General features: G+C 32.9%; 5 protein-coding genes and 1 long non-coding RNA gene across 11 annotated transcripts in view; 4 read left to right on the top strand and 2 right to left on the bottom strand.

Moving 5' to 3' along the window:
• LOC138941962 (cyclin-dependent kinase 4) overlaps window positions 1-7,934 on the top strand; it is a 15,763-nt gene extending 7,829 nt beyond the window's left edge. For 2 of the 4 annotated variants that reach the window (XM_070311948.1, XM_070311947.1), the window contains exons 2-5: window positions 5,458-6,167; window positions 6,269-6,628; window positions 7,106-7,266; window positions 7,359-7,934. In XM_070311948.1, coding sequence (XP_070168049.1) covers window positions 5,478-6,167; window positions 6,269-6,628; window positions 7,106-7,266; window positions 7,359-7,581 — 1,434 coding nt within the window. In that variant the 5' untranslated portion in view covers window positions 5,458-5,477 and the 3' untranslated portion in view covers window positions 7,582-7,934. Of the gene's footprint in view, window positions 1-218; window positions 243-5,457; window positions 6,168-6,268; window positions 6,629-7,105; window positions 7,267-7,358 lie in introns of those variants that run through there. The other 2 variants (XM_070311950.1, XM_070311951.1) reach the window with 2 other exon arrangements.
• Window positions 7,935-8,304: 370 nt separating this feature from the next.
• LOC138942084 (uncharacterized) lies at window positions 8,305-9,751 on the bottom strand. Its single transcript, XR_011448248.1, has 3 exons — window positions 9,510-9,751; window positions 9,261-9,417; window positions 8,305-9,180 (listed from the first exon to the last, which is right to left on the bottom strand). It is a non-coding gene; the product is annotated as an uncharacterized lncRNA (long non-coding RNA).
• On the top strand, window positions 9,418-10,884 carry Hint1 (histidine triad nucleotide binding protein 1). Its single transcript, XM_070312119.1, has 2 exons — window positions 9,418-9,757; window positions 10,364-10,884. The coding sequence occupies exons 1-2, from the start codon at window positions 9,554-9,556 to the stop codon at window positions 10,631-10,633; spliced, it is 474 nt and encodes a 157-aa protein (XP_070168220.1). The 5' UTR covers window positions 9,418-9,553; the 3' UTR covers window positions 10,634-10,884.
• On the bottom strand, window positions 10,871-12,611 carry Dhfr (dihydrofolate reductase). 2 transcript variants are annotated; one of them, XM_070312118.1, is made up of 6 exons: window positions 12,494-12,512; window positions 11,978-12,092; window positions 11,735-11,890; window positions 11,516-11,642; window positions 11,137-11,246; window positions 10,871-11,062 (listed from the first exon to the last, which is right to left on the bottom strand). In XM_070312118.1, exons 2-6 carry the CDS (start codon window positions 12,058-12,060, stop codon window positions 10,987-10,989), a joined length of 552 nt encoding a protein of 183 aa, XP_070168219.1. In that variant the 5' UTR covers window positions 12,061-12,092; window positions 12,494-12,512; the 3' UTR covers window positions 10,871-10,986. The 2 variants fall into 2 exon arrangements, with proteins under 2 accessions (XP_070168219.1, XP_070168218.1); XM_070312117.1 differs by lacking the exon at window positions 12,494-12,512 and adding an exon at window positions 12,534-12,611 and having other exon boundaries at window positions 10,872-11,062; window positions 11,525-11,642.
• Window positions 12,612-12,976: 365 nt separating this feature from the next.
• On the top strand, window positions 12,977-14,544 carry LOC138942112 (translation machinery-associated protein 7 homolog). Its single transcript, XM_070312152.1, has 2 exons — window positions 12,977-13,265; window positions 13,600-14,544. Exon 2 carries the CDS (start codon window positions 13,601-13,603, stop codon window positions 13,793-13,795), a length of 195 nt encoding a protein of 64 aa, XP_070168253.1. The 5' UTR covers window positions 12,977-13,265; window position 13,600; the 3' UTR covers window positions 13,796-14,544.
• A 188-nt stretch (window positions 14,545-14,732) lies between these two features.
• Mlc-c (Myosin light chain cytoplasmic) lies at window positions 14,733-17,194 on the top strand. 2 transcript variants are annotated; one of them, XM_070312150.1, is made up of 4 exons: window positions 14,733-15,156; window positions 15,256-15,283; window positions 16,053-16,358; window positions 16,428-17,194. In XM_070312150.1, the coding sequence occupies exons 1-4, from the start codon at window positions 15,154-15,156 to the stop codon at window positions 16,532-16,534; spliced, it is 444 nt and encodes a 147-aa protein (XP_070168251.1). In that variant the 5' UTR covers window positions 14,733-15,153; the 3' UTR covers window positions 16,535-17,194. The 2 variants fall into 2 exon arrangements, with proteins under 2 accessions (XP_070168251.1, XP_070168252.1); XM_070312151.1 differs by lacking the exons at window positions 14,733-15,156; window positions 15,256-15,283 and adding an exon at window positions 15,302-15,759.
• Window positions 17,195-17,450: the final 256 nt, after the last annotated feature.

Raw genomic sequence — 17,450 nt, 5'->3', positions numbered from 1 at the left:
AAGCAGTGGTATCAACGCAGAGTACTAATCGTATTCAAAACACTCATCAGGCGCTATTAAAACGATATACGACACTGGACATGCGTGTACTCTCCCACTATACTCGCGCTCGACTTTTCGTTCTAGAAATAGAAGTGAATGAAAAGGTTGAGCAAGTGTTTGTTGTGTGAAAGACTCGAGTACGTAGCAGTGTCAATCCTACAGATAATCTGGGAGCAGTGACGTCCTGTTTACTCTGTTTGGTAGTCTAGCGTGACAAATGAACGCCCAGAAATATCGTCAGATTCATCGTGTATTTTCAGCGTCTTTAATTGGATAGAGCCTCCGACGCGGTATTCGTAAATTATTCGAATTTCTAATTGGACTGTCACCGCGCGTTCAACCACGAGAGAGCTCTCTACACGAAGAATGGACGTTCTTTGTCGTTTATTTTATCGAAATTTGATTATTCCAATTTCTAAATAAAATTACACAATATTGCTTCTCGACAAGCGGATAATAAATAATCTTAAAATCTTGAGTAATAATTGTAAATCTTTTTTCTGCCATATATTTGCTTTTCGTCAACAATTAAATACCATTTAACTGACAACTACAAGCTGCGATAATCTTATTATTAGTGCAACTTGCGACAAACGTTTGTCGCAACTTGCGACAATAGTTTGTTAATGAAGAATTATCTTCGACGTAGTGAATAAATATTTTCCAAGTGTCATGGCATCGTTTCCGCATGCATAAATGCATAATACTTCAAACTGTAAAAATTTATTTAAATGTCCACGATATCTTTCGGGTTTAATTTTTCTGATTACTAGATTTAATTAAATTGCATCATCTATACGAAACCATAAATTTTCCTATAACTTTATTTGTAACAATTTTGACAAGACAAGAAAGTGATCCCATGTAACCTTTATCAAACTCTATTTTATTTTCGTGAATGACTGTAGCTGATATCTGGATGCAATTGGGATAAAGTAATCGATAGAGAACTTGTGTACTTAAAGTAACGATTAAATTAATCTATTTGATATCCTAAGCCTAGTAACGTAACAACTCTGTCTAGCGGCATGAGAGATTTGTAACAAAGCGAATCCATGGCTCTCAGTGTGGCGTTGTCGAGATTTAAGAGAAGATTCGAACTCTTATAGCAGTTACATCTGAAGGGAAGAGCGTGAGGTCATAACGAATTAAATGGCGCACGAGTGTGTTTTACGCTCGCGCATAGCCATTCATTCATGCCTACCCCGCGTACTATCTGCAAACAATAGGCCGTAAATGTGGCTTCAATTATTAGGTATACAACTTTGCTTCCGCCGTTTTTTCCGAAATTCGAAGCTTTATTGTAAAAAACTGGTTATACATTTTGAAATTGCTCGTTGAGTCACTCCCAATGATCGTGCCAATTCTTTTTGACTTTGACTCGAGTCTTCATTAAGTACTGCCTCCAATTCTGCATCTTCGATAACCTTCTCTCTTCCACCGCTATGCCGGTCTTCGACGTGAAAATCACCGTTCTTGAAGCGTTGAAACCACTCACGACACGTTCTTTCGCTAATAGCAGCTTCACCATAAGTATTTGAGAGCATTCGATGAGCCTCAGCCGCAGATTTCTTCATATTGAAGCAGAAAATTAAAACCTCCCGCAAATGACGAGAATTTGGCTCGTAAACTGACATTTCCAATCGAGAATAACTTTATGACGCAGACACGAATCGACTAATGTTTCTATGGGGTTATGTTGATAAATGCCCAAGTTTATTGCATGACGTCTATGATCTATTTATTTCGACCACTACTTACCGCTAAAGCCATCTATAGGAAAACGGCGGAAGCAAAGTTGTACACCTAATACATTGCAATTAAGGTGACGCATGATTTACGCGCTACGTCGTAGCTCATGCTACGTCTTACATAGTACGCAAACATCGTAATACGTGTAACTTTACGGAAACCGCGGAAGCGCAACTCGTACGATCTAAAATTTCAATGACTCTGCCGGCGAGAAACTTGATAAGCTGCATATCAAAAAACGCTGATGGATAACTCTCTTCTTGTGAAGAGAGAGAGAGAGAGAGAGAGAGAGAGAGAGAGAGAGAGAGAGAGAGAGAGAGAGAGAGAGAAAGGAATGTAATGCGATAATAATTTATTGAAGATATGCGATAACATAAAACGTATACTCATTTTTATTTTTTTTTTTTTTTTTTTTTTTTTCGAGATATGCGAAAATAGAAGTGAAATAATTTTTTGTGTAATAAACGATTCTTAGATAGACACGTGCTTATTTTTGTAAAAATTTAGTTTTCGATATCTTTTGACTATTTTTTATCCTTAATATTTTATGCTCCAAAGTACAGAGAGAAAAATATATCGATTTAGATAAATTTTTTTCTTAAGACAACACATTGGCATGCATACCAGAACATGCTTGCCTTTGCATTTTTTCAAAACATTTCGAATTTATTAATAGACTAAAATTATACTGAATTTATCGTATATATCGTCTCGAGCAATTCGATAAGAAGATTGAGTAATTCAAGATTTCGATATTCGAAGGTTCTTACGTTATCTGATTTCCTGACGGAAGTCGTGTTTTTCCACAAGTCGATACGTAAAACATATATCGGATATATAGCTATTAAATCAAAAATTAGTTAAAAATTCTTTCTATACTCCATTGAATGTATCTTTAGCGTACGACTATTTATCTAACACAAGCATTATCAGTTTTCCGAGGTCTTTCCATGGAGCGCGTTCTGACTACTTTATCTGCTACGTCAACTTTCTCGTTCCTTTTTATGTATGGCCCTGGATATAACAATGTAGAAGAATACGTACCTTCTTGTAAGTCTCTCTCGCAACGACAAGAACAGAAAAAAAAAACTGCGGGTAATAAAATAAAGGTGTCTCGAAAAGGAGAGACGTCTATTGTCCCTTCTTTCAGACGCCGAAGATGATGAAGGAAAACTTCAGACCTTCGGTGACATAGTATTTTGCAGCATAAACTTTACATTATTAAAAATTAGAATTTAATTGGTTCATTAAAAGCCTCGCATCAAAAATACATTGCAGATTGTCAAATATATGTTTTTCATAGTTTTGGGAAAACATCAAACACACATTCTTCTCGTTCATTTCTAATTGAATTATTCACTTCCTTTAATGAAACATCATTTTTCCACAATGGTGGAACAACATGTCTCCCTTATACGTGTTTTCTAATAAGATACGTAATTTAGAAATTACTTGCGAGGACATTATATTACCGAATATTAGCGAAAACAAATTGTTGTCGGCATATTATTGCGCTCACTAATGGAAGTAAATATGAAGCAATTAAGAAGCACAAAGTACATTCTTCCATCTTCGTCTCGTAAAAAAAAAAAAAAAAAAAAAAAAAAAAATCTTACGTTGCACTTCGTTGTCCTCGCTTCTCTTTCTCGGCATCCAACGAAACTATAGGAACATCTGCCTCTTCCAGGAAGGTGGTCTTGTGAGATAATGCCGCAACGCGTTCTGTACACACAAAGTTGCTGGTTTCTCCTAGAGAGCGAAGACATGTTTTTCTTCAGTTCCGTTAAACCATATATTTTCCCTTCGTTTCTTTCTTTTCGCGACACATCTTGATCTGAGATTTTCCCAACGGTTTCTCGAAATTTATGTCCAAGATATTTCCTTTCCCTAATCCGACACCAAAAGTGCCTGAAAGAAACTGTCGCGTTGTAAAAAATGATGTGCCCTGCCTTTTCATTCCTTTGCTCGTTTCTTCCTTCATTCCTTCCGTCCGTCCCAGCTTTCTAGTTAATGATTTCTTATCGCAAGAGGAAATTGATAGAGAAATTTAATCAAAATCACACACGAGAGTACATCCGTCTCTACACGAACCGTACGTTTATAAAACTACCGGTGTAAATTATTTGATATTAATTTGTTATTAATATGATACATGAAAGATTATCATTTGACTAAATTAACGTACGTAAAAAAAATTTAAATTTCTTATAAAATATAAAGGAATGCATTATTGAATCAATGACATTGCGTTACAATGTATATCTGAAACTTGACAATTTTTCTCATAACTAGTATTTAATAACGACCATATGTTGCTAAGAAAAAGAGATAAAATTACGGAGCGATAAGAGCGCGTGGTTTATTATTTCCTCTTGATGTAAAGTCGCGGGTATCTTTTTCGGCATCCGGTCGAATTTAAAACCGTTTGAATTATATGCCATGGGATCTCCCCTATCTCGCATACATGCAAAGCGTAACTTCGTATCTCTTCGTACAACGAAGATGTATCCCCGACCTCCTTTTTTCTTTCGATGATGCGTCGAAACTGAAGTTTTCATATAATAATACGGATGTCAGCAAAATTCATGCTTCCTCGTCAAATGTTGATTCTAATCAACTAATTCTAAATAACTGATAATTCATAATTCGTTGTTCGTAATTAAAATCTATTTATTTATCAATCGCGTTTCCGGTGAAACGCGACCGACCAATGATTATCCCTCGATCCGAACACGGAAAATAAAGGGGCAAGGGCCCCCGGGTGGGTTTATAGGGCCTCTTGCATTTACAAGATGTTCTGGAAAGCCGGCATGAGCGGGCTATTATATGAACGCAGGTGTCGGTGCAGATGTCGCGTAGCAGACGGCCCGCCACGATCGCGCGTCGCTTGCGGTACCGTCTCGAAATTTTAATAAAACGTTCGCGGCGAGCAGGAGGAAAAAGAGGGAAAGAAACAGAGCCGTGTACTTATTTGCCTTATTATACCCGGGGGAACCCGGGTGTCACAAGTCTCGCCGTACAAACGCACATGCAATCACACGCGAAATGCATACGATTCAGAGATGCAATGCATCTCTCGTCCTCATGCATCTCCGCACAGATCTCGATAAGAATCAGGGAGGAATAAAATATTGAAGAAGAGAAACTCAGGTTTCATGCGGGAGCTTCTCCATTATTATTTTGTATTCTATCTGCAATATATAACTTTTTTTAATTTGTACTGCTGAAAAATAAATTAAAATTACTAGAAAATAAATTAAAAATTGAATTCCTACAGATATTCATTAATAAAAGATAAGATCACTCCTTGAAATTTATTGAAACTTTTAAAAAAAACCACGTTAAATTCACTCATCACTTTTTTTTTTTTTTTTTTTTTTCAATGTAAAAAATCATTAAATTTCTCGGCGTTATGCTAGTTTCGGAATATTCGTTATTCTTAAAAAATACATCAAAAAAGTATATCATATTAAGAAAAGAAAGAAAGTGATATTTTATGTTTATTTTTATTATATATTTCTTTCAGTTTAATAAATATAATTTGGAATAATATTTATGTGTGTGTCAAGGATAGTTATAGTAATAAAAACAGGATAAAAAGAAACTATTTATATTTTCTTTCTATCGATGTACTAATAATGAAAAAATTTGTTAATGTTTCAGGTAGAAGTCGAGATGTTGTGATGGCTGGTAGATCACGACGTTCGAGCACAGAGCTCGAACCAGATCTATCGACGCCAACGGCTCCAAAAAAATCGAAACAATTTGAAACGGCAACCGACAAACCGTCTGCAAAACACTTAACAGAGGTGGAAAGTACCGAGACACCGTCCACGAGTGAGATATCTTTGCAGGCGGAAGTTTTGCTCGTCCAGGAAGGGGAAGAGGAGGAAAAACATCTCTCAGACGTTGCAAAACAAGCTGGAACCTCCGAGGGATGGGTTTCAATCGATGAACCGTCACCGAAATCGACCGAGCAAACGGATCCAAAGATCTTTAAAAAAAAGAAAGACATCGCGACGATCTCCACCGAAGCGATTCCGGGTACTTCGAAAGAAGAGCAGCTCGGTACGCTGAAATCCATTGTAATGAAGTATAGCGAACAGAGCGACGAGCTTTCTGGTCTCTCCAGACCAAAATCCGAGACAACCGTACAGAGCTTTACGCTGCGCGAACATGCATCGTACGAAGACCTGTCCCTTATCGGGAACGGTGCATATGGCACGGTGTACAAGGCAAAGGATAAGTCCAGCGGTCAAATTGTAGCGCTTAAGAAAGTTAGAGTACCTTTGACAGACGATGGTCTACCTATGTCCACACTAAGAGAGATCGCTGCTTTAAAGTCGCTCGAACGATTCGAACATCCAAATATTGTGAGTATTAGAACTTGCAATAATCTTCCTTAATATACGCAATATGTCAAAATAATGTCGCAATCTTATAAAAAGAATTAATATGATTTCTTCCTTTCCAGGTCAGATTACTCGATGTCTGCCAAGGAGATTATCTTCACTTACCATCGGGTGATGGTGAACAGTCCGAGAGGCTAGATCGTGGTCTCACCCTCTGGTTGGTGTTCGAACACGTGGAAAGAGATCTCGCTTCTTATATAGCCAATTACCGAGAAAGCTCTCCACAATCGAGTATCCCGCCGAATATCGTGAAGCAAATGTCGAAAGAAATATTGTGTGGAGTGGAATTCCTACATAGCCATAGAATAATACACAGAGACTTGAAACCGCAAAATCTTTTGGTAACGCGGGAAAGAAGAATCAAAATTGCGGATTTTGGTTTAGCCAAGACCTACGACTTTGAGATGAGATTAACTTCCGTGGTATGTTAATAATAAACAGTATGATATGCAACGTATTATAAATTACGTCTTTCTTGTTGACCATAAATATCTCGATGTATATTGGTGGATTTAAATTATATTTTACAACAATTTCTTACATATTATGCGCGACAAAAAAATTATACAGGAAACCATTATTTATCACAATCTTTGTTAGAACGACTATAAAATTGATTAAAATTGATCAAAAAATATTGTTACTGTTATTATTATTTTGTTATTTTTTATTTACATCTATTTATTAATTCATTTATGGTTTCATTCTTCATAATTCATTAATTTTCAATATTTAATTTATAAGTAAGAATGTGTGCCAGTATTATATAACAATATTGTAAAACAATTGATGTTTTTGTTTCGGACTATGGTATATATACAAGTTAATTATGTCTGTAATATATTTCTCTCTCCTGTATGACATTGTTATTGATGAATGTTCGTGATACTTTATTATAGGTTGTGACTCAATGGTATCGAGCACCTGAAGTACTTTTAGGATGTTCCTATGCTACCCCTGTAGATATCTGGTCTGTCGGATGTATATTGGCAGAACTTTGCAAATTGGAACCATTATTCCCAGGCTCTAGTGAAGGTGATCAACTCGACAGGATTTTCCAGTAAGTTAATACAATTCTCTTATCCTTTTCTTTTTTAAAAAAATTACATTTCCTAATTTTTCTCCATTGTTTCTTTTCTTTTTCCATATTAGAGTTTTGGGCACTCCATCGCAGCAAGCATGGCCAGAGAATGTATCGCTCAGTTGGACAGCTTTCCCATACAGACAACCTAAACCTCTTGGTGCAATAATACCAGATCTCAATGAACATGGACTAGACTTAATAAGAAGTATGCTCATGTTTGATCCTCATAGTCGTGTAACCGCAGCTCAAGCAGTAAGACACCGATATATTACTGAAGAAGATATACAATGACTGTTTCATATATATATATAAGTTATATAGATTTACTAATAAACTCAGACTGACGTAACTGTATTCAGGAATAGAAATATATCTAACATATGTAAGCACGCTATAATAGTTTATAAAATTATTAATAGCAGGCTGGTTAATAAATATCTAATATGAATATTAAGAATCACATTTATTCGTTACAATACTACAAATTTAATTAACAAGTTAAAATTCACATTTAAATCCGTTATATCAAATAGTCGATAATAGTCATGTACACCTTATAGTTTATTTTTATAGTTGGTCTCCTGTAGTTAAGCTATTAAACCATAATCACATGTAATAATTTTGCAAAACAATCCATGATTTAAATTAATTTATGGGGTTTCTATATAGGTGTACCTTAACATACAAGTATACAATGTAGTATATATACAATAATTAAGAATGAGACAATTATTATTTTTGATATGTTATTTATTTACACATAATGATATCTTAATATTTCAGTCAATCATATCTTTTTTATAATGATGTTAAGAATTATACTTCCCATTAATTTCTTTTATTTCATGTCATTGTGTTTCGTGAAGTAAATATATACAATTAAATATTTAATATTTAATATTATATAATATATTATATAATATATATATTATATAATATATATCATGATGTAAGTATAATAATATTTAATATTATATAGTATATTATATAATATTAAATATTATTATTATATTTACATCATGATTGTATTTATCAGCTTAGTTGTATGTATATGACTTTAATTAAAAAGTTAAGTAAGATGTGTATAATTGTAACGAATTCTATTAAAGGTATAAAAGCGAATGTATATATACCGCAAATATCTAAGTTAACTTTAGTTCAATATAAAATTTACATAAAATTAAGGTAACATATTAAGATAACATATGTGTATATATATTTTTCAACAGTAGAAATTAGTTTTCTAAGATTGAGAATTTTATATAACCCATTAGAAACATGTGAAAGATTTAGAATCTTACACAGAAAACCAGAAAGCGCACTGCCATATCTTATATGTACTATATTATATTTTTTGTTAATGTATAATATCGAAATGTATAAAGCAATAAGTGACAATATTTATATCAGTTCATTAAAGTGCATTATTGCATATTAAGATATCAAAAATAGATACGTAAACGCATTGTTAAGAAGACTGTATCATAAAATAAAAGTTTTATAGTTTTATACGCAAGAATCTGTCAAAGTTTGATAATAGTATATACCTCTTTTAATATATTTGTCAGAGAGACTTGACAATAGTTCTAAACAATTTTATATAATTATAGAGTTGACTAAGCATTTGAATTTATCGAGAAGTGAAAAAGTATTAAACAAAGAGGATTAGATCCTCTTTGGCATTAACTTGTAAATTTCAAACAATTTCCGAGATGTATGAATCGAAATTCGGGCATTTTGCATGTTCGACTTGACGCTCCTAACGCTCGTGGAATCATTTTATCTTTGTTGTTAGACGAAAATTAAACAATGCCGATAATAGATTCTCAGGATCTCAGTTGCAACTATTGACGTGCATCTTTATATTTGATGATTGTAACCTTTAGACCGCTAAAAGATATTTATGTAATAAAACAGAAGAAGATATGATAAAAATGAGACACATATAACGACATTGATAATATACTTACATATTATTAATTATGCGCCAGCAATAACGTTACTACTTCTCGACATGGTTATTATTGAACTTCGTCCTCAGTGTGTATAGTGTAAATACAAACATGTAGGTTACCTTGGTGGCAACCGACCTAACTGTTTTTGTGATCACCTAACTGTGATTGTAACCTTTAGATCGCAAAAGAATTTATGTGATAGAAAAAATAAAAATATAATAAAACATTAGGACACATATAACGTGACATTGATAATATACTTACATATTATTATTTATGTACTTGCGATAACGTTACTATTTCTCGATATGAAGGTATTATCGAACTTTGTCTTAAGTACGTATAGACATCTAGGTTACCTTGGCGGCAATCGACCTAACTGTTTTGTCAGTTGGAGAAAAATGGCGACCGAAGTGGAGAAGGCGCAATCAGCTGTGCCAGAAAACGAAACAATATTTGGAAAAATACTACGCAAAGAGATTCCATGCAATTTTATTTACGAAGATAACCAGGTAAATTATATATCATGAGATAAAAATATTGAAAATTATATCATTTTGTTGAATGATTTTGTCACAAATCGTTTTACCGGCATTATGTACGTTGCCTTCAACACATATATATATATGTCAAATATTAATTTATATATAATTTCATATGTAGATTATAATACAGGAAATATAGTGCACTAAACGATGTACATTTTTAAGTATATTTTTAAATATTAAAGTATATTTCTTTTAAAAGATATATGCCATTCACTCATCTGAGAGTAATTATTATTATACGTTGCACGTTATTTAAATTCACTATTACCGCAAGTACTCGCAATAACAACCACATTTATATAACGACATTTTTTTCTGCTGAGTTGCATAGTGAACATGTTGACTTCAGTTACCTCTAATCTAAAAGAATTGCAGATTAATATTAATATAGAAATTGTATATAAATACTCCTCATTATTAGAAATAATTCAATATACTTATAACTTTTGTTCTTAGATATTTGTAAATAGAAATAAACTTTATTTAAATGTATAAGATATTTTTATATCAAATATAAATAAAATATTGATACAAAAAAAAAAACAATTTAAATATATTTATGTTTTACAGTGCGTTGCATTTGACGATGTAAATCCTCAAGCACCTGTACACTTTCTGGTGATTCCACGGAAAGCAATTTCGCAACTTTCCAAAGCTCAAGATGAAGATGAACCTTTACTTGGCCACTTGATGAATATTGCTCATAAAGTTGCAAAGCAGAAAGGCTTAACAAATGGATTTCGCCTGGTAGTCAATGATGGAAAACATGGTGCGCAGTCTGTGTATCATTTGCATTTGCATGTTCTCGGGGGTCGACAATTGCAGTGGCCACCTGGTTAATGTGCTCATATGCTTAAATGAACAAGCATGATTTTTATTATGAAATATAAAGTAGTATAACTAGTAGCAAGGTTAAAGGTATAGGTTTTGTCACAAATTTTTCTTATCCTAAATAAATATATCTAAAATATATGTTTGAAAAATACTATGTAAAAAAATACCATAATGATTAATAATGTATTTGTATATTATAATTGTAAATGATTAACAATATCATTAATATGTTTGTCACAATGTTTTATATTTTTATTATATACTATAGATACATAGCAAAGAAAATATTTTATAAAAATAGTGTCTTTCTCTTTCTCTGTCATATAATAACTTTACTAATTAAAATATTGAGGTGGTCATTATCTTTTTTCATATATTTCATATACAAATTTTATTCCTTTTTCTTCTTGGATATCTTGTGGTACAGTTGGATCTCTAGAATTAGATGTTATAAAACAGAATAACATTGATATAAAATATCAAACGTAAAAGAAATATTAATTACTTACTTTATCAATACAAAGTTATTTGGAATAAGGGGAAAGAATGTATCACATTCAAATTCTTTCTTTATACGTGTCAAATACAATCGTCCAAAATACGGGGATTCCATGGCGCCCTGTATGTGAATGCAAAAATTGTTATCTAATTTAAATTTAGACTATCAATATTTATATTTTTGTTATTAAATCTGTTTTTTTTTTAGCCATATTTTCTGTAATTTTTTTTGCTTTTCTTTTCTGTTTCCTAAGTGAGGAATATATACTTGTTTCAGTTTAAATACAAAAAGTATGGTATACAAGCAAAAAAAAAAAAAAAAAGATTTATATCTTGAAAATGTCACATTTGTGATATTAATTTATCTATGTTATTTTACACATCTCTTACACAAAATACCTTGTACACGCTACTTCCTCCTATTACCCACACCCTTTCTATCTGATTTTGCATTTCCGTAAGCACTTTGATAGCATGTGGTATACTTTTGCATGTTATTGCCTTATCTCCATAATCCCTAAAATTGATACAATTTATTTATTTATTTATTTATTTATTTTTTCAAAAAATTATACTTTTTATTTCATCGATGATTTCGTCCATAATTACAATGATTGTGACGTTAACACCATGTTTATGCGATCTTTTAAAGGTCTGTATTTTTCGGGGATACAATCCCACGTACGCCGGCCCATAAGTACGACATTCTTTTTATTTTTATCCTTTGTGTCAGTTGTCATCCGTGTAAAGAATGCCATTTCAGTCCTGTATAAATTGAAGTTTATTCATAGAATGTTCTCCTGATTCTCAATAACGATTTCACTTGCGTAAACAATTTGTCGATGATCTTACTTCAAACGCCAGGGTAAATCACCATTTATTCCAATACCCATATTTTCACACGCTGCGGCAATTAATTCCAATTTAGGTAGCATTTTGACACTTGAATAATAATGATACAACAATCCTGAAAAATTACATGCAATGATAATACAGATGTACTATTACGAAGTAAACTAACTAGTCAATAGTGAGATAGAGTTGAGTTGAACCATTTGAATATCTTCTCTGCTCACCAAAAAAAAAAAAAAAAAAAAAAAGATAAAAGATAAATAATTTTTTTTTTATAAAATATTTAAAATTTTATATTTTTTTAGAATTCTTTGTACTTATTATTATTCTCTGAAAAATGTAAAAAAGACCGCATGATGCAATTGTTGAAAAAATAATAAAGAAGAAACTTTGAAACTAGTGGAATAATATTTGTCCACATTTTATGACCAATTCTTGCAGATGTTCATTCACAATCACAATTCATATGGATATATTTCGAGCTGAATATATATCAATAAGAAAATTAATTTATACCAAATGCGATTCAAACTGCTTTAATTGAATACAGTATTACCGAAAGTAGCTATTTTTAATAATTTATGTGCACATTTTCCGCTAGATGCTAGAATATTGGACAACATTGCTTTGAATCCTCAAACTCCAAGGCCGGTATTCATAGTCAGTTCTTATATTTAAGACCGTTTTAAGTACAATCTTAAGAGGTCCTAAACCAATCACAGAGCCGTATAAGCATCTTAAGACATTACTTAAGACGGTGTTGAAATAAGAACTGATTATGAATACCGGCCCAAATCCTAAATAAAGTCTTATTAAAAACTGCATAAATCCACACATTTGATAACTAAACTCGATCAATCTTATTATATTATCTCTCAACCTCAAAACAATATCATCCCTTATATAATTTTATAAATTATAAATATTATTAAAATAAAAATTAATTATAAATATTATTAAAATAAAAATTTTTAACAAATCTATATAAGGGAAAAAGAGCATAACATATCCGCGGACGCGGATCGGATTTGGATTACGGACGTACGGACTGCGAATTGTCAATCATCCAATCAGATTCTTGGCTACTTCGCTCTGATTGGATGGATGACGATTCGCAGTCCGTATTCCAAATCCGATAGTGTGACACGAGCTTTATGGCAGCGCAATCTATAATCGAATCGAGAAATTAACCTTACCGCATAAACATTTATCAATTTCTACGAATTTTGGAACGTACAGTTTATATCTCTCAAACGCAATTCTGTTTGGACATTTATTATTATTGCAAGTAAGTTAAAAATTTTAATATATTTATATGATTTATTTCCAAGAAGTTTTAAGAATAGTATTTACTACAGTATAAACTGTCACATGCATGATTTTTAAGAGTATATATTCCCTGTATATTTATGTGACATACGAATTATTAATTTAGCGTTAGTATTAATTACATATCTAATGTCCATTATTCAATAGTTATTTAAAATCATACACGTTTATTGTTTTTCTGATTGTGTTTCATCAGAGGTTACATTGGTTTAATTTTGACAACGTTTTTAAAGCTAGTGTTTTTTTTTAATTAATAATTAATTGTAATATATAATAATTTTCGTATGCTTTAGAATGTCTGGTCGAGACGGAGGTAAGAAAAAGCCCTTAAAGGCACCAAAGAAGGAATCAAAAGTTTTAGACGATCAAGATGTAGCTTTCAAGCAAAAGCAAAAAGAGCAACAAAAAGCATTAGCTGAAGCAGCAAAAAAAGCCAGTCAAAAAGGTCCTCTAGTCACTGGTGGTATAAAAAAATCTGGAAAGAAATGATCATGTGTAGTATAATGAATGAAATATGTGATTGACCGTGCGCATAACTGTCAGATTGTAACAATAATTTTGAGCTGATCCATTGTTATACCGATTTTTTGCGATATCTTTTTTTACGATTCTTATATGTCGACAAATGCTTGAAACTTGTAAATAAAACAATGTTATGACGTATTCTTCAATCTCTTGAATATTTACAGAGTAGAAATTATAAATCGCAATGTATCGTGATGTATGCGAAGGACTTGTATATATTTGTGTTTTTCAATTAACAAACTTTATGCGTACGTATTTTGCATCAATTTATTAATTCAAAGTTTATTTTAATTAAAACAAAGTAATACATGTATGTATATGAAAATCATATATAAATATCTAACAGTATCAATTCTTACAATCGCAACAGTGTGCAACTCTTATATTGTTTGACGTTAAATTATCTTTACTGCTTTTGTTTAACGTTCTGAATAAATAATTATTATTAAATTTATGATTTAGAACGATAAATATTGTAAAGATTGAAAAAATAATGGAAAAAAAAACCCATATTTTTCACTATACGCGATTTTTATCAGAAGGAAGCGTGAGAGGTCATGCCGCCGTTTTTCAAACGACGCTTTTCTAGCTGATACAACAGCGCCAACTGGATCCATTTTAAATACGGTGGAACTATACGGCCAGATTTTCGGTGCCACGTCAAATACTCCGACAGGAATAATAAATTATTATCAAAGTATTTTTATGTATATGTGCGCATATAAAATGAAATTAATTTTCTATATATATTATTACGAGTATATATAGTATATATTATATAAAATTTGTGTTTCAGAACTATATGAAATTTTTCAATTACCGATGTAAAATTCTTTCCAAATTGATACTTTCCTCATCCGATGAGGAAATGTTATTTCATCAAAAATTTCAAGAATTCGATTCGAGTTTATAAAATATAGATGTAATTCGATACTTCATCGCTAGATGCTGCTTTGCAATGCCAGAAGCTGCCAATAGATGACACCATTCTTAAAATTCTACAGTCTGTAAAGCGAAATCGAACGAGAACTACCAGCTTCAGAGCGATCGGAGCAATGTTAGAGACTCTGTGACATTCGCTCGATCGCACGGCAATTACACGAAGTCCACGATATTCCACGGGAATTTCACCTAAAAGGAAAAGAATAAAAGCATTCACGCGTTGAGATCGTGACTCACTTCCGCTCTACGTCACCACTGGTGAAAACCAAGTGTCTTCGCTATAGAGCTCATTGGGCACCGCCTGATACGTAGATCCGCGTGTGACGTGTGGATCTGTCACTCCTCGTTGCTGCTGCCCATTACTGAAGGAGCGTTCAACAATGGTGAGTATCGTTGAGAATTATAGAAGCGCGTTAACGATGAGTCGTGCCAACCATGATGAGCATGCGTCTAAATGAATCGTTACGTGTGTATGTTCGCAGGCGTCTTACTCCGAGGATCAGCTGGCCGGTAAGTCCAAAGGCGACTGTACGCAACAGTCAGTGCAGAACGAGATCAAGAGAGGCGAGCGATCAAGGGGGGTCCACGCTATACCGTGTTCTTTTCCCCCGGGCTTTTAATTCAGGTCAAGAGTATCATCGCCTTTTTAAACTCTGGTGTGCGCGCGCTTACCGAGGATTGCCTTTTATGGTTCGGTATTTGAAAGCGAGCCGCTGGCGAGTCGTCGACGACTTAATCGCGATCCCGCCTCTTCTGATCAAGATTTGCCGATTATTCTGGTTTTATACTCTCGCGAGTTATGTGCTTCATCGATACAAAACGTGATTAGGAACAGATTGTTCGATATAAAATAAATTTCTAATATTCCAATTGTCACGTGTAGTGATAGCTTTAAGTATAGTAGATCTTGTCTTTCGCAAAAAAGTGCAGGATGTATGGCTACAGCTATCAAGAATTGGCTAATAGAATGATGTCATCTATAGAGGGTAAACTATATTTATCGATTTAGAACATTGGTAGTGAGACTACTAATATTCCATTCGTTTGCAATCTTTTAAATTAGATGATTCAATTACAACGTACTTTAAGATGAATTTAAAGAGAGGCAAAAAAAAATTATATAAAATTGTTACCCTTCTTTTATATCTTTAATTTAAAAAAATATACTTCAACAATTTTAGTACTTTCCAAAATTATTTTATTATATGTGTATATGCACAAAATATAAATTAAGTATTGAGTTTGTATAATGAAAAGTAAATGTAGAATTGCACTTTAGAATTCCAGGAAGCGTTTCAGTTGTTTGACAGCCGCGGGGATGGAAAAATACATGTGTCCCAGATTGGCGACGCATTACGAGCTCTTGGTCAGAATCCGACTGAATCGGATGTGAAGAAGTTTACTCACCAACACAAACCGGATGAGCGTATTAGTTTTGAGGTATTTTTGCCGATCTACCAAGCGATCAGTAAGTCCCGTACGTCCGACACAGCGGATGACTTTATCGAGGGTCTGCGTCATTTCGATAAAGACGGAAATGGCTTTATATCTTCTGCAGAATTGCGACACCTTTTGACAACGCTCGGTACGTATTGCAAATGCACATTTATGAAAAAAGAAACATACAGAATTTTTATCTTGTATATTACTATAGGTGAGAAACTTAGCGATGAAGAAGTAGAAACATTATTGGCAGGTCATGAAGATTCACAGGGTAATATCAATTACGAAGACTTTGTTCGCCAGGTGATGTGCGGCTAAGTAGCTACTTAATTACATGTAAGAGAGTATTATTATCATTCTCTTTATTTTGCCATCAAATCTATTGAAGCAGTTTCATTTTTGAAGTATCATATCATAGTATGTGTACCTATATGGCGATTTATCTCGATGGAATCGTAACGAAACACTATTATGTACACTGTGGGAGAAAAGGAGTTTTATCCCTTTTTATATAAGAGTTTAAATTAGTTAAACAATGGTAGATAAAGAACAATCTAGCGCATTGTGCCTTGACGTATACTCCGATTTATGAGCATTTAGTGATATTGATAGTAAGACACACATCGTTGTGCGATCTTTAACGAGATATCTGAATTCCGCGGACATTCCAAATTTTTCTAAGATAGACTTGAAAGAATTCGAAGGTAACTGGTCTTCAGAGCGAAGGCTGAGCATTTTGATTTACGCTGATATGGGCCATGTATGTACTTTCATCTTTTCCTCTATCATATTCAAATATCTTCTGTGGCTAGAAAACGTACATTCGAAAGAATCTTCCACATTTCCTATTGTATCCTAAAAAAAGAACGCGAAGAGTATTCACTTATTTATTTATGCATGAGCGCGTATTTGTGTCTCCGAAATGCACAATAAAATATATTGTATATTGCAATGAATAAAAAAAGTTGCTGTAAGAGATTCTGGAACTATATTAACTGTGTTCGTTTTATAAATAAAATAATAGAATATATAATTTATAATAATTTGATTGACAAGAGAACTTCGTGAACCTGAAAATTCTGATTTTGATGAAACTTTATAGACATGTAGGGGCGGTCAATAGATGAATTTAGATATTTTCAGTTGTCGCTCAAAAATGGTTCTAAGAAGTGAAAACACTCCTCATATGTAGACTTTTTGCGATATCAAAAAATGTTTTATACAAAAATTTCAT

The sequence above is a fragment of the Polyergus mexicanus genome, unplaced genomic scaffold (genome assembly GCF_030449975.1).
Source record: "Polyergus mexicanus isolate NDT 795.1 unplaced genomic scaffold, iyPolMexi1.0 SCAF_21, whole genome shotgun sequence".
Lineage (NCBI taxonomy): Eukaryota > Metazoa > Arthropoda > Insecta > Hymenoptera > Formicidae > Polyergus > Polyergus mexicanus.
Note: the sequence above shows the minus strand (reverse complement) of the source record. Positions and strands in the feature narration are given on the sequence as shown.

Excerpts from the sequence above, each read along its gene's own strand:
- Hint1 (XM_070312119.1), top strand. The coding sequence starts at position 9,554 with ATGAAGGTATTATCGAACTTTGTCTTAAGTACGTATAGACATCTAGGT. Across the intron at positions 9,758-10,363 it reads TTATTTACGAAGATAACCAG|TGCGTTGCATTTGACGATGT; the intron begins GTAAATTATATA and ends TATGTTTTACAG.
- Dhfr (XM_070312117.1), bottom strand. The coding sequence starts at position 12,600 with ATGTTGTCCAATATTCTAGCATCTAGCGGAAAATGTGCACATAAATTA. Across the intron at positions 11,891-11,977 it reads GATTTACCCTGGCGTTTGAA|GACTGAAATGGCATTCTTTA; the intron begins GTAAGATCATCG and ends CAATTTATACAG. Across the intron at positions 11,643-11,734 it reads GTGTTAACGTCACAATCATT|GGATTATGGAGATAAGGCAA; the intron begins GTAATTATGGAC and ends TATCAATTTTAG.
- LOC138942112 (XM_070312152.1), top strand. The coding sequence starts at position 13,601 with ATGTCTGGTCGAGACGGAGGTAAGAAAAAGCCCTTAAAGGCACCAAAG.
- Mlc-c (XM_070312151.1), top strand. The coding sequence starts at position 15,705 with ATGTATGGCTACAGCTATCAAGAATTGGCTAATAGAATGATGTCATCT. Across the intron at positions 15,760-16,052 it reads AATGATGTCATCTATAGAGG|AATTCCAGGAAGCGTTTCAG; the intron begins GTAAACTATATT and ends ATTGCACTTTAG. Across the intron at positions 16,359-16,427 it reads ACACCTTTTGACAACGCTCG|GTGAGAAACTTAGCGATGAA; the intron begins GTACGTATTGCA and ends ATATTACTATAG.